This window comes from Pantherophis guttatus, chromosome 4 (genome assembly GCF_059756535.1).
Source record: "Pantherophis guttatus breed Tessera chromosome 4, ASM5975653v1, whole genome shotgun sequence".
In the NCBI taxonomy this organism is placed as follows: Eukaryota; Metazoa; Chordata; class Lepidosauria; order Squamata; family Colubridae; genus Pantherophis; species Pantherophis guttatus.
The window spans coordinates 118,438,970-118,452,823 of NC_142066.1; the positions used below are offsets into that span (position 1 = coordinate 118,438,970).

Here is a 13,854-nt window from a genome sequence, read left to right on the forward strand (position 1 = left end):
TTGTGCTAAATCAGGCTGCAATCACATGATGAATCTTACCAGGCTGTTTGCTGCAAGGACTCTAGCTAGATGAATACCGATGGATGCTGGTAGGCAGAGGCAGAATTTTTTTTCCTTGTTTTTCTCCCCTAAAACTAATGTGCGCCTTATATTACAGAGCATTTTATACTCCAAAAAATAAGGTACTTTTAAATTTATGTTAACAAAGGTTATAAAGTAAAATAAAAACCAAAAAAATATACTACAGATCTTCAACACCTTTTGTTTTTGTTGTTCTAATGTAGAGCCTTTTTAAACTTGTTACTTTCATCTGATGGAATCTTCATTTTTTCCATTTTGCATCCACAAAAATTAGCAGCATGTAAAACCCCAATGGCAACTTTACATGTGCTAATCTTCATTGCCAACCCGCTAAACTCATATTGAACCTGAATTTTATTTCACTTTAAAAACAACTTGGTATCAATGAACAATTCACAGTAAACTGAATATTGATTTATTTAAATTCACACTAATCACGACCTATCTATACTAAAGTGAAGAAATTAAAAGCATGAGATAACACATTAAAATATTTCTCATCCTCAATTACACACATCCATACATTTTTTCATATATTGTCTTTTGTTCTTTAAACCTTTTATGCTTTTTTTGGAATTTCATCAGCCTACAACTTTCTAGGTCTTCCCCTTCTGCTTGACAGTTCATTCTTCCTTCATATATTTAACTTTGTGATCTTAATTCATTTTTTCTACATGGTAAAATATCTTCATATATTTCTTATATATCGATTACTCACTTCTTTATTCAATAAACATTCAAGGCATTATAAATTTCTACTACTACTAATTTCTATTCTTCATTAAATTTTTATTCAATTTTCTTACCCATCACAATTAAGACTTTCTCAGGGGGTTAATTTTTATGTAACAGTAATAATGGAATCATAAGTTTTTAAAACCCACCAATCACAGCTATAAAAACAGAAGATAACATTATATAATTCAAGCTCCCTCTTAAAATAATTTTTAATTAAAACTTTCATCACAATGATAAAAGTTGAGTGAGAAATGTTCAATATCAAGCCATATAGTGCATTAAAAGGAAAAAGCAATATTTTGAATTGCATATGGAATATAACAGAAAACCAATTCGGTACTTGAGTGGCAGTTGTGCTATGTTCTGGTTAGTGGTTACCTACCTATGACCAGTCCATTAAATCTAGTTTTATTGAAGCTTCAATAAGCTTCAAACATACATATATATATATATGGCATTTTGCAGTATCCTGACCAAATGGTGAAATTTTGTGCCATTGCCTTTTAGGTGACTATAATATACACCATGCATTAGCTTTGGGAGCTGTCCAGGACCTGTTGCTCAATGGTGTTAACAGGAAGAGATCTCTCTTTGAAATGGTGTGTGTGTGTGTGTGTAAACACACACACCATTTTAAAGAGATTCTATAAATCCCTTCCTGCAACATTGAGCAATGTGTGTGTCCATGTCAGACAAAGTTGTCTAATATCTTCCTAAAAATCTCCAGTGATGGAGCATCCACAACTTCTCAAGTTCCACTGATTGTCCTAAATGTCAGGAAACGTTTCCATATTTCTAGGTTGGATTTCTTAATTAATTTCCATTCTTTACTTCTTGCCCTTCCTTCAGTTGCTTTGGAGAATTGTTGATCCTATCTTCTTTGTGGCAGCCCTTTAAATATTGGAAGACTATTATGTCATTTCTAGTCCTTTTCATTAGCCCAATTCATGCAACTGTAGATTTTAGCCTCATTCCTAGTTAGTTGCTCTTTTCTGTAGTCTTTTAACATCTTTTTTTTTGGTATCATGTATCATATTGGATACAATATTGGATCCAACTGTGATCTTAGCAAGGCATTATAAAGCAGTACTAGCACTTCATGTGATCTTGAATCTATCCCTGTTATTAATGCAGCCCAGGACTGTATTGGCTTTTTTTGGTGGCTGCAGCGCACTGCTGGCTCATATTTAAGTGTTGCTCCACTTAGATTCTAGATATCTGAGTTACTGCTATTCAGCTACCACTTTTTCTATATCTGGGCATTTACTTTTTCTTTCTGAAATATAAAACCTTACTTTTCTCACTATGGAATTTCATGTTTGAGATAGGTCCCAGTGTTCCATGTCTGTCAAGATCTTTTTTGATCTTGAGCCTATTTTTTAAAGTGTTGGCTACTGTTGGCTATTCCTACAAGATGGATGTCATTTGCAAATTTGATGAATTTCCGTTCTAAGTCATCTAAATAATTTATGAAGATGTTGAAGAATACTAGGACTAAGACAGAACCTTGAGGTACCTCATTGCATACTTCCCTTCACGTAGATGTAGTTTCATTGAGGACTACACGTTGAGTGCAGTTGATCAACTAGTATGAATTCATCTGTTGGCAATGCCGTCTAACCCACATCTTTCTATCTTACCAAGCAGTAGGTTGTAGTCTACTTTATTAAATGCCTTACTAAAGTCCAAGTAAATTATGTCCACAGCATTTTGCTGGTCCATTAATTTAGTCACTTTGTCAAAAACTGTAATAAGATTTGTCTGGCATGATCTGTTTTTGACAAACCCATGTTGGTTTCCGATTATAACTTTGCTTGCCTTTAGGTGTTCAGATTCATTGCTTATCTTTTCCAGGATCTTCCCAGGCTTTGATGTCAGGCTGATTGGTCAATATTTTCGATCTTTTTTTTTCTTTTTTGAAGATGAGAACGTCAGCTCTTCTCTCTAGGCATCTGGTATTTCTCGGTGCTCCAGGATCTTTGAAAGATTGTGTTCAGTGGTTCTGAGATCACGTCTGCCAGCTCCTTCAGAACCCTTGGATGTAATCCATCTAGACCTGTTGATTTTAATTCGTCCAGAGTGGATAAGTATTCTATTACCATTTTCTTGACTATTTTGACTTGTATTTTTAATATGTATTTTACAGTATTGATAGGTTGAATATGGATATAGGAGTTATGGAGGTTACTAAATAAATAAACCCTTTAATAAAACTTCTGACAAAAACATAAGCAGAAATACAAATACTGAACAAAATGGAAGAAATCAGAAAAACGCAAAATATATATATATATATATATTGAAGGGAACCTCAACAGGTATCAGGAAATAGGTTTATTGAAAGGCAGTGAACTGACTTTAAGTTTAGAGCGCTAGTTTTTTTCAGTGTGTTATCATATTTATTTTTACAGTAATTCTCAGAAATGAGATGAATTGTAATTATTACGTTGATTTTTTAAAATAAAAACTTATTATGAACTTTAATAATCCATTCTATTAATCCAGTATGTACATGGAATCACTGAACTATATTAGAAACCAAATAATCTGACAATTACATTTTACATGACAAGATTCCTTATTGCTCACCCAAACAGAATATAATCAAAGCCAAATGAATAATGCTAGTTGCATGCACTTGTATTTAAAAATTACTCACACATATAGTAACCCTATTTGGATGATCTAATTGTAATTTAACAATTGACCATGTGATATATATATATGCTCTATATTCCAACAGAATCCTCTTTTCTGCAGTTCCATGCCTCAATTTTGCTATCTACATAAATCTATCAGGCAATCAATTAAAATAATTTTATTTGGAAGTATATTGGGATTGGGATAATAGTTCCTAAAGAAGTCAAGCCTAAAACATCAATAAATTATTAACTTGTAAAGCATCAGATATACAGTTTAAGGGATTAAGTCAGAATTTGATTACTCAACCATATATTCTGAGTACTATAAATGTGATAACCAAGTCTGCATACTAATCTTAAAAAATTAAATATTCAATGCACCACAGACATTTTTTATGTTCTTATTTTGCTAATTCTGGGAAACAACATCTATGGAAGAAAATGTTAACTACCTAGTTAAAACAGGATTTTTTTGTTTTGTGTTTTGCAAAAAAGCAAAACTGTCTCTATCCTTTAGTGGATATTTTTCATACCAAAATAGCTTTCAAAACCTCTTAGCTTCCTGCAATTTGGTAAAGAAAGCACAAGAATATGAAACTATTTTATTGGTAGCTGTTTAGCAGTATATACAATAAAATACAATACAATATGCACTTCAAATTAAAACGAAATTTTCACTGGTCCCCTTTGAACCAATTTGCCACAAATACTAAATATAATGGTTTACAGACTATACGGCGGGGAAAAATCATGCACATTTGTTGTATAGAGCTACAAAACACTTTAAGTTGCCATTAAGGATCACTATTAACTACCAAATTTTATAAAACATTTGATTTAAGATGCAGAAAGCAGTATCAAATGTTTTCTTGTAATAAACAAAATGAATAGCACTTTTGCTTTCTTCCTTATGCAAAACATATTACTTTTAAAGTAACCAAACTTATCTCAATAGAACTTATACGTTTTCCACATGTATTAAGTGAAATATCATACATATAATTAAGAAAAAGGGGGAAGGGAAGGAGAAAATCCAAACAATTATTGTGCTTCATCCTCTGGGCAAGAATGCCAAGTTAATCGTTCTTCATAAAAAGCAATTACAATCTGAGGACATTTCACATTAGCTTCCTTAGCTAATACCAGGTCAGCTTCATCTGAGTCTTTCCTGTTTTAAGAAAGAATGTCCAATTAATATATTAAAAACTATTTCTAATGTCAATTGAAGATACCCTTGACTCAAATAGCCCTGTTTGTGTCCTACTATTAGTCTTTACAATTTATTTATTTAACAAATTTGTAAGCTGCTCACAAAAAGCGACTGGGCGATATACAATAATCCTTCCTCTTTAGCCTTGACATTATTAGCAGCATTTATGACATTTATAATCCACTATTATCCCTAAACTTTGGTGGTCTTATTAACACTTCATTTTAAACTAAGCATATGTATAATTACATATAAACCATGTATTATAAAACAGCTCTTATATTATTTATATAAGAATTACAGAAGTTTTAAGAACTCTTACTCCAATCATTCAAAATCTGTTAGTCTTTGATAAGGATGGCTGATAGCTAACTTTGACTGCATTCTAAATCAATAGGATTGAAATGGTAATTTATGAATAGTTACCAATTTTTAAAGATATGAGGATTAATCACTACAGTCAGTGTAATGTGCTCCCAAAAACAAGTAGAAAGAAATTAGATGATTGTTGTTGTGTTATCCCAGGTTCTTGTATGCCTTACACAAGAACAAAATAATTTTAATAACTATGGCAGATACTACAAGTCAGATTGTTTACCTGTGATAAAGGTATAATACGTTTTCTGATTTCTTAAATAGTATGGTGTGATTCATCAATGCTAAAAAAGAAAACCCAACCTAACAATATCCCTTAAATGTTATTGGCTAGTTTGTAGTAACAGAAAAAATAATATTTCTTAAGTTTAATTGAAGCCACATTGTAAACCAAACATTCTAGTCTAATGCTCACCATTTCATAAGGAACATGAGTTCTCCACTGCTATCTGTGGCTCCAATTATTCGTTCAGGATCAAGACCTCGTGCAAATCCCCTGGGTTTATCAACCTGTTGGAGTAAATATTTAAAGAATTATAAATCCTTCTATTATTTTCTGATTTATGGAAAAAAACAGCATATGATCTATCAATACATTCAGAACAGTATAAAATAGAGCTAGCCTGTGGACCACATACATTTCTCAAAGATGACTTGCAATCTGCTGCAAATCTTGCCCCAAGTTTTAAGCATCCTGTTGACCAGCTTTTTCTTATTATCATCTTTCAGAGAAGTTCAATATTACCATTCTCCATTCTAGGACTGAGGTATCCTAGTTTCAATCCTTTCCCAAGAAATTTCCCAGGAATGAAATGACGGTAAGTTAATTGTAATAAAGTATCTTCAGAAACAGGATTGCTGAAGAAGAAACTGGGAGCACACAGAGGGATCTGGCATATGTGTACGTAAAAGAGGATTAAATCTGTAAAGTAGTGCATTATGCCTGTGACATATGTTAGGAATGACCCATGAAAACTGAGCCTTTAACAAGGAGCTAAGACATAACTATTCCTGGTATATATGGTCCTCCCTTGCCTTTTCTCTATTCAGATCTGAATGTCTGTTTAATGTTTTCATTAACTTACAGAATCCCTCTTTTTCTTTGATTTGCTGTCCTCAGATTCACTATCTGAAAGGGATTTTCTTTTGGTACCTTCTGTTTTTTCTTTACCAGCTTTCTGAGAATTCAGAAAAGCTTCTATTAACTCTGGACAATCCAAATTTTCTTCAGGCTCCCATGTGTTATCAGCACTAAAAAAACAATTTGGTAAGAACAAAAAGTAAAAATCTGTTATCAGAGCTAAATCTGAAGGTCCGCAAGTTACAGTTACACATGAAAATCCAGATTATCTGCTTAATTCCTAAAACAATTCTATTTGTTTTCAAAACCCATTTCTGTAGATTGGTTCCTAGAGTAGCTAAACCAAGTTGAAACTATACTGGGTAATTATTTCAGTCAAAATGTATTAACTATATTATAGAATGTCACATGCAGTTCCCAGCCAGTGATTTTGCAGTCAACTATTATTGCTAAAACTTGACAATGGCAATCTTCCAGATTGACACACATACACCATTTTCTGGAAAAAAAAATGTGAATTTTCTTTTTACCTAGAAATCCAGGAAAAATAACATATAACATAGCTTTAACAGTATTTCTTCAATTCATTCAAAAATATAAATTTGAGGCCATCTGGTTACCGAAACATTGCTCTTCTACAATGCAATGTCATGTAATATGACATGTGGCCTGTAGTATACACTCAAAATAACAATCTGAGAGAATTTTTAAAAATTAGTAAGCAGAAAAATAAATTCTAGAGTATTTACCACTAGTTTCCTTTTCCTGAAATGGTACAGTATATTGCAATCCAATATTATAAAGCATTTACAATCAACAGAAGGAAAAAGTTAGTCAATTCTCACTGTCAACTTTTAAACACTCTTCTGCTGATTTGAGTAGTTTTATGTGCCATAAATGAGCATTATACTTTGATAGTATGAACTCATAAGTTGTCTTTCTTCCCTATGGCTGAAGAGTATTCCTGGAAGAAATATTAAAGCTTTAACAGTACACACTAGAGAATAAATCCTTTGAACAAAATGATGCTGACTTCTTAGCAAACATGTTTAGGATTGCATTGTACACTGAATACTTCCAGCAGACAGATTATTCATAGGCTATACAACTAAAGCACAATCCAGTGGAAAATGTAGCATTTACCACAATTCTACCAATATTAAGCAGGGAAGCCAGTTTTACATTAAAATACCCTGCCTATTTTCCATGCATCCAGAACTTCAGAGTACTGATATATGAGCGACTTTTCATGTACCGGAATTGGTGGTAGCAATCTTTTCACACCATATCTTTGTAGAATTCTTCAATTTAACACTGATATTGAAAATATTTTAGAAAAAAAATAGTATGAAGTTCCTTACTCAGTAAATCCCTTCCACTTTAAGAAGTACTCCACCTTGCCGTTAACTACACGTCTGTCCAGGACTTTTTCCACAACAAATTCTTCAGGTTCTGCTTCTTCAACTTTTTTACCTTTGCCATTCTGTTTCTTTCCCATTTTATGCTATAAAACAAAATCATTTGCACACACATTTAATACCCATGCTGCACCTTTATTTCAACCAAGCAGAAACTTTCATACTCTTTTCAGCAAGACCTAGAATTATTTTAAACAAGAGCTTTTGAGGTCTGTGCATTTCTTATCCATTTCTTATTCTGGCATCTTAAATATTTTATTAAGAATTGTTGTTTGCTATTCCATTTTAACTATTGTTTTAAAAATAAACCTTGTAAACAAAAGGCAAACAAAACAAATTTGGGGATAAATGCTAGAAAGAAAAGAGAAGCTACCAGAGTTAGCATCCATAGATTGCAACGTTAATAGCAATCATCAGCAGTTAAAAGCAATTTTGAAGCTTTCAGTTGCTAGGTATGAAACAGTTATCTTATGATTACATACATGCATCATTTCAACTTTCATTAGATACTGAAGATATACATTCAAGAGATCTTAACAGAATTTGAAACTTGACTGTCAAAAAACATTTTTTATCAGCAATGTTAGCACTAATGAACTTATTCAATCAAGCTCAAGAAGTTTAAAAGGTTGAAAATGGCTTTAAATTAAATTCCATAGAAAAGCACTTAGCAGCCAATTATTATTAGATAGCAAGTTAATACATCCACATCATCCTCAAAGCATTCCAATTTCAATAAACACAATTCAGCAATATGTTATTGTCTGTAATTTGTCTATACATTGTCTTAAAATCAGTTTATTATTGCAATGTTAGAAGTAGTTGCAGTTCTATTAGAAACAAATGCAGAGCCTGGTCCTAATTTTGGATGCAAACCATAATTGATAGTTCAAAATACGGTGACAGTATAGGGACCATATTGAGCCTCACAAGTATATGAGAAAAAACAGATTAAGAGAAACAATGCTAAAGTCTCCCAATTTCAAATTTCATGAATTTCAATACAGGGCCAAAACTTTTTCTTTAGAGCTGTGTTCTTATGACATCTTTTGAAAATGAAGAGTATCAAAATGTTTTGAAATCATTATGATAGTTTCTTTAGATTCTGAGCAACTTTAATAAAGGCTAATGCTAAGTACACCACCCACTAATACTAACAAAACTATGTATAAATGAGTAACCAACATTTCTAAAAAATATATAAATGAAGAAAGGTGATTGTTGCTTTGATGGATGACAATTTTGAGAAAATTGGAATATATTCTTTATCCATGTTACTTAAAATCTTGGGAATATACCACAAAAAAATTCACAAGTTAAAACATAAATACACACAAATGGCATTTTACTATATTTTCCCAATTCCTCTATTTATACACAACTACATTCACACTCCAAAACCAGTTATTTCCAGCCATATTTTAGAATTCATTTTTATGTATAAAGTTATGCTTAATTCTATATTCACTTAAATCTATCAAGTTAAACTAGTATGTCAAACTGACATTCAGTATTTGCACTCTTGGCAAAGATTTAGAGGCAACATTAGTGCTATCTTTTCTAGACTAAGATAAACTAGTATGTCAAACTGACATACAGAATTTGCATCCTTGGCAAAGATTTAGAGGCAACATTAGTGCTGTATTTTTTGTACTAATATAATGCATCAAAGAATAGGTTTTTATTCTTAATACAAAAGTACAATCCTATTTTCACTTAGCTGATGTACTAAAAAATATACAGGATTACTAATAAAATCACCCCATTTTCTAAGCTACATATAAAAATCTGAGATGTACATCACAGGATTTGTGGAAAATACTTACTGGCACCAGAATCAATATATTTTTCTGTAATGTAATCAGCACTTTTACAAATACTAGTTCAAGTGTTTCAAAATTATTAACCAAAGCACATGTCTTTTTAAGAAAGTAGATGCAAAGTGCACCTTAAAAAATAAATATTCCATTTTTCTACATCTGAAGCAACTTATTTCTACAAATAGCAATATTTTACAATAGACACTAATAAGGATATACTATATTCTAGTGATATGGATTCCTGTATTCTAGCAATATGGATTCTGAAATGACTAGACTTGCTGGTCAAGGAGTGACTACAATGGACCTTGCTTCAGCTTGTTAGTCCAAGCTCTCCCACCCAATAAACCATACCAATCCATAAAGAAATAAGTTTCACTGTTTTTAATGGGGACTTGTCCAAGACAACTGCAGTCCTATTCACATTTTTCTGGGACCAAAGCCCTTCAAATCAAAGGAAATTCATACTGGAACAAATTTCAAGGACCAATTAATAGTTGGATGCTGCTATTTGAGCTTGGCTGTTTTCTTACAGACGTTTCATTACACAGACTAGGTAACATAATCAGCGATAGTAAAAAGTATAGTTTGCTCTCAGTTTAGTGGACAGGCTAGTGGACATAGGCAGGCTTGCCCTGTCTATGTTGGTGAGGGAGTGGGTCTTAGAGGCTCTTTACTATTGGCTTGTTTGGCAGTTTCTTGATTAGGGTAATGTTTACTTGATTAATGGTCTATTGTTAATCTTGGGAGTTAATCCATGCTCATCTGGGTGCTGATTGCTGGTGGGAAGACATTTTGGTCTTTTTGTTCTCTTTTTGGCTTGTTGATTGTCTCTTTTGCTAGTATAGATACTGTTTATGTGTTTATTGTCAGAATGCCAGGCTTCTAGAAATTCCCTAGTGTTTTTGAATTTGAATGGTCTAGAATGGTCAATTTTCCTGTTGAACCTATGGTTAAGTCTGTCCATGTTGTGAAATTAAGGAGTTTTGTCTTCCGAGTGCTAGTTAGTGTTCATAGATGCCAATTTTCTGCTTGTTTGCCTCTGTAGTGGCTGTTACAGTCAAGAGTCAACTAGGTTATAGTTGACTCTTGTTTTTTCTTCTACTGGGTCTTTTGGTTTAGTTGGGATGTTTTGAAGGGCTTGAGTGCTATGCTGATTCCATGGAGTTGCGGTAGTTTGTTGGTGGTTTCTGAGATATTCTTGATGCATGACACTGTTACTTTTTGTAGGCTTGTGTTTATTGTGCTGTATTGGGTCGAGTGTCATGCACTTTTTGAAAAAGATAGGTCATCAAAGCCACAATTTTAACTTTGACCATCCTAAACCAAGCCAAGTTCAAAAATGCTAAGGAATTTCTATGCAAAAAAGACAATCAACAAGCCAAAAAGGGAACAAATGAAAACACCTCCCCACCAGCAATCAGGAACACTGATTTACTACATGATTAACATCAGACCAACAATCAAATAAACAATACCCCAATCAAGGAACTGCTAAACAAGCGAATAGTAAACAGCCCAGCTAAAGAACCTCTAAGACTCCACATGGACAAGAGCAAGCCACTAAAATTTAGATTGAAAGCAAACCCCACTCCTTCACTAGCAGTGATGTTACCTAATTTATGTAATGAAATGTCTACAAGAAAACAGCCAAGCTCAAAGAGCACCAAAGATCCCTCATTTCAACCCTGAGCTACAAATATTCTCCTTTATCAGTTAATAGACCTTCCCCATTGATTCTCATCATCAGTGATGCTCACTGTTCTAATATACTGTTCCATTACTCTGCTAAACAAATAATTCTTTCAACACTGTAAAATTATTTACTAAATCTGCATTACTATTAATTTTGTCATCATTTCTATCACCCATCTCCTCCCACTTATGACTGTAATCTTGTTGCTGGTATCCTTAGGATTTATATTGACAGTTTCCTAATATGATTTGATTGCTTATTTGTACCCGATAACTATCATTAAGTGTTGTACCTTATGATTCTTGACGAACGTTTCTTTTATGTACACTGAGAGCATATGCACCAAGACAAATTCCTTGTGTGTCCAATCACACTTGGCCAATAAAATTCTATTCTATTCTATATCATCTTCCCATGATCTAATTCTTACAAAAGGAAATAGAAAAGGAGATTCAGTGTCCCAGAAACTGTGCCAGATAATGTAATTTTGAAACTATAAGGACCCGATTCCTTCCTTCCATCCCCCAATATCTCCTCAAAAATATCTGAAATACAAATTTTCTAAACTAATATGTTTTACATTAACTTAGTTAGTTTTGCATCTTTTCCTTTAGTTTTACAGCCTGTATAATAACTTACACAACTCAGCAAGCAACAAACTCTTGGCTTAGAAACTAAGCAGAATCAGGCCTTAATACTTGAGTTGGAAGCTTCCTGAGCTATTGGCCAAACTGGGAGGTCAAAAAATATCCAAGGGAGCAGCAGGGGCAAACCCCTTCTGTTCTCTTGCAAAGAAATGGACTTTCCACTAAGTCATCAACAGAACTTGAAGAGATTTCACCTAAGATTTACACAATTATCGTTTTTCAGTATAAGAGAAACAAATTAAATATATAACCACATTACTGAAATTCTATTTCCTGACAAACATGGATTATACACTTTCTCATGCAGAAATGAACCAACATAGCAAGTTGTTGGAGCCAGAATATGCATATTTTTGAGATGCCTTATTTTTAGTTATGCTGTGGGGGAGAGATGTGGATGTATCTTTTGCGTAGAGATGCCAACAATAAATCTGAAGAAATATGATGGTAAAATCCTTACATATTTTAGATGGTCAAGAACTTACCAATGTAGATTTATTGGTGGCCATTTTTATTGAAGACTTGCTGAACTTTTACTAGAAAAATGCACGACAAAAGGAATGTTGCATTATATAAAGGAAGGCATCTCAATACAAATATGGTTCTTTTTCTATTCAGATTACTTACATATACACATATCATTAACAAAGGCTGAAATTGTGTTTCCATTATCCTAGGCATTATTTGGAGTTTCCCAAGACCTACCTTGGCTTTTCAGGACTTTGTATATCATACATGCTAATCTAATACTGAATACAATTTTATAGGAAAACCTTATTTTCAAAACCTTAAGACAATGTGCTATAACAAAATATATTTTGTAGAGCAAGATATTGTAGAACACTGAATTTAAAGATTTCAGAATTATAATTGCCTAAGGTAGATACAACTATGCATCATAAAATATGGTAATCACAATACAACTTTAACTTAATATATAAGCCATTGGACGTCTGCAACTCGGTTGTCCTCGAACTTCTCTAAAATTTAAAATTCGGAATGATTTCTTTGCAAACCTATAAAGAACATAAATCATGAGATACAGCAAAGAAAAAAAAAACAAGGCACAAAACCTGGCATCTTCCCAGAGGCTATTTCACAGCCGTTTTAGATCACTGAGATTCTGCATCGCGTTTTCCATTTTAGAATAAATGGACGCGTGATTAAGAAACGCCTGCCGTAAAGGAAAACTGTACAGGGCGCCCTTAAACACGAGGCACGCAAGCGACGGCCGGTGGGAAAGAATTATCCCGGATGAGGATCCCATAAGCAGCCAGGAGCGCAGAAGGTTGGCTCAGGGAAGGTGAAAAACACCAAACCACCTCGGATCCCTTCAGGGAGACTCCCCGGCATTACCCCACTTCGATAAGCTCATGCATCGCCCCACGTCCGCCAAGCACAACCGCATCCATTTGAATTCTTAAAAGCCTCGGCGGCGGTTAGTCCTTTTTTAAAAAATCAAAGTCCACGCCTCCAAATATCCTGCTTTGCCCGCGGCCTGGACGTTGCTGACACGCAGGAAAACGGGGGAGGGAAAAGGTCTGCGCTCGCTAGTCATGGAGCCTTATTGGGTTCAGAGGTGTTTGCACTTCAGCGGTAAAAATAAATAAATAAAATACACACGGCTTGCAATCTCGGAGCTCGGTCGCTCCCGTCTCGGCTAGTAAGGGAGAGCCGAGCAGGCGGAAGGCCCGCCAAGAAGTCGAAAGGCCGCACTGGGAAACCCCGCGCCTCTTTTTCAAGCTTGTCAATCCGCCCGGGAGAGGGAGCCGCGAGAGAGAAAATGGAGGAGAGCAAAACGAGGCCACGCCTGGTCGTTTCTCGAGAGTTACATAAAATGTAAGCTCGGCACGAGACGCACACACACACACACACACATACAGAGATCTCCCACCGGTTCTCTCCTACGTTACTATTTGTCACCGAATTAGGGAAGACCTGAAGGAGCGGAGAAGGAAAAGGAGGGAGAAAAAGATACGGACTTCAATGGTGGCCAACGACTCCGATCCCCCTGTAGTCTCCTGGCTCCTGGCGCGCTCTGAGGCAGCAGCGACATATGAGGGGGCGGGGAAAAGGGGGTGGGAGGGCGGCAGAGGCAGCCCCGCCCGGAGCGGCTGCTAGTGCTGCGGCAACCTGGTTAGAGGGC

At 34.5% G+C, this 13,854-nt stretch overlaps 1 protein-coding gene across 11 annotated transcripts; it reads right to left on the reverse strand.

Moving 5' to 3' along the window:
- Positions 1-473: 473 nt before the first annotated feature.
- On the reverse strand, positions 474-13,833 carry CBX3 (chromobox 3). 11 transcript variants are annotated; one of them, XM_034401898.3, is made up of 6 exons: positions 13,691-13,833; positions 12,194-12,244; positions 7,489-7,631; positions 6,132-6,297; positions 5,462-5,556; positions 474-2,875 (listed from the first exon to the last, which is right to left on the reverse strand). In XM_034401898.3, the coding sequence occupies exons 2-6, from the start codon at positions 12,215-12,217 to the stop codon at positions 2,764-2,766; spliced, it is 540 nt and encodes a 179-aa protein (XP_034257789.1). In that variant the 5' UTR covers positions 12,218-12,244; positions 13,691-13,833; the 3' UTR covers positions 474-2,763. The 11 variants fall into 11 exon arrangements, with proteins under 11 accessions (XP_034257789.1, XP_087748769.1, XP_087748767.1 ...); XM_087892643.1 differs by having other exon boundaries at positions 13,603-13,748; XM_087892641.1 differs by lacking the exon at positions 13,691-13,833 and adding an exon at positions 13,332-13,471.
- Positions 13,834-13,854: the final 21 nt, after the last annotated feature.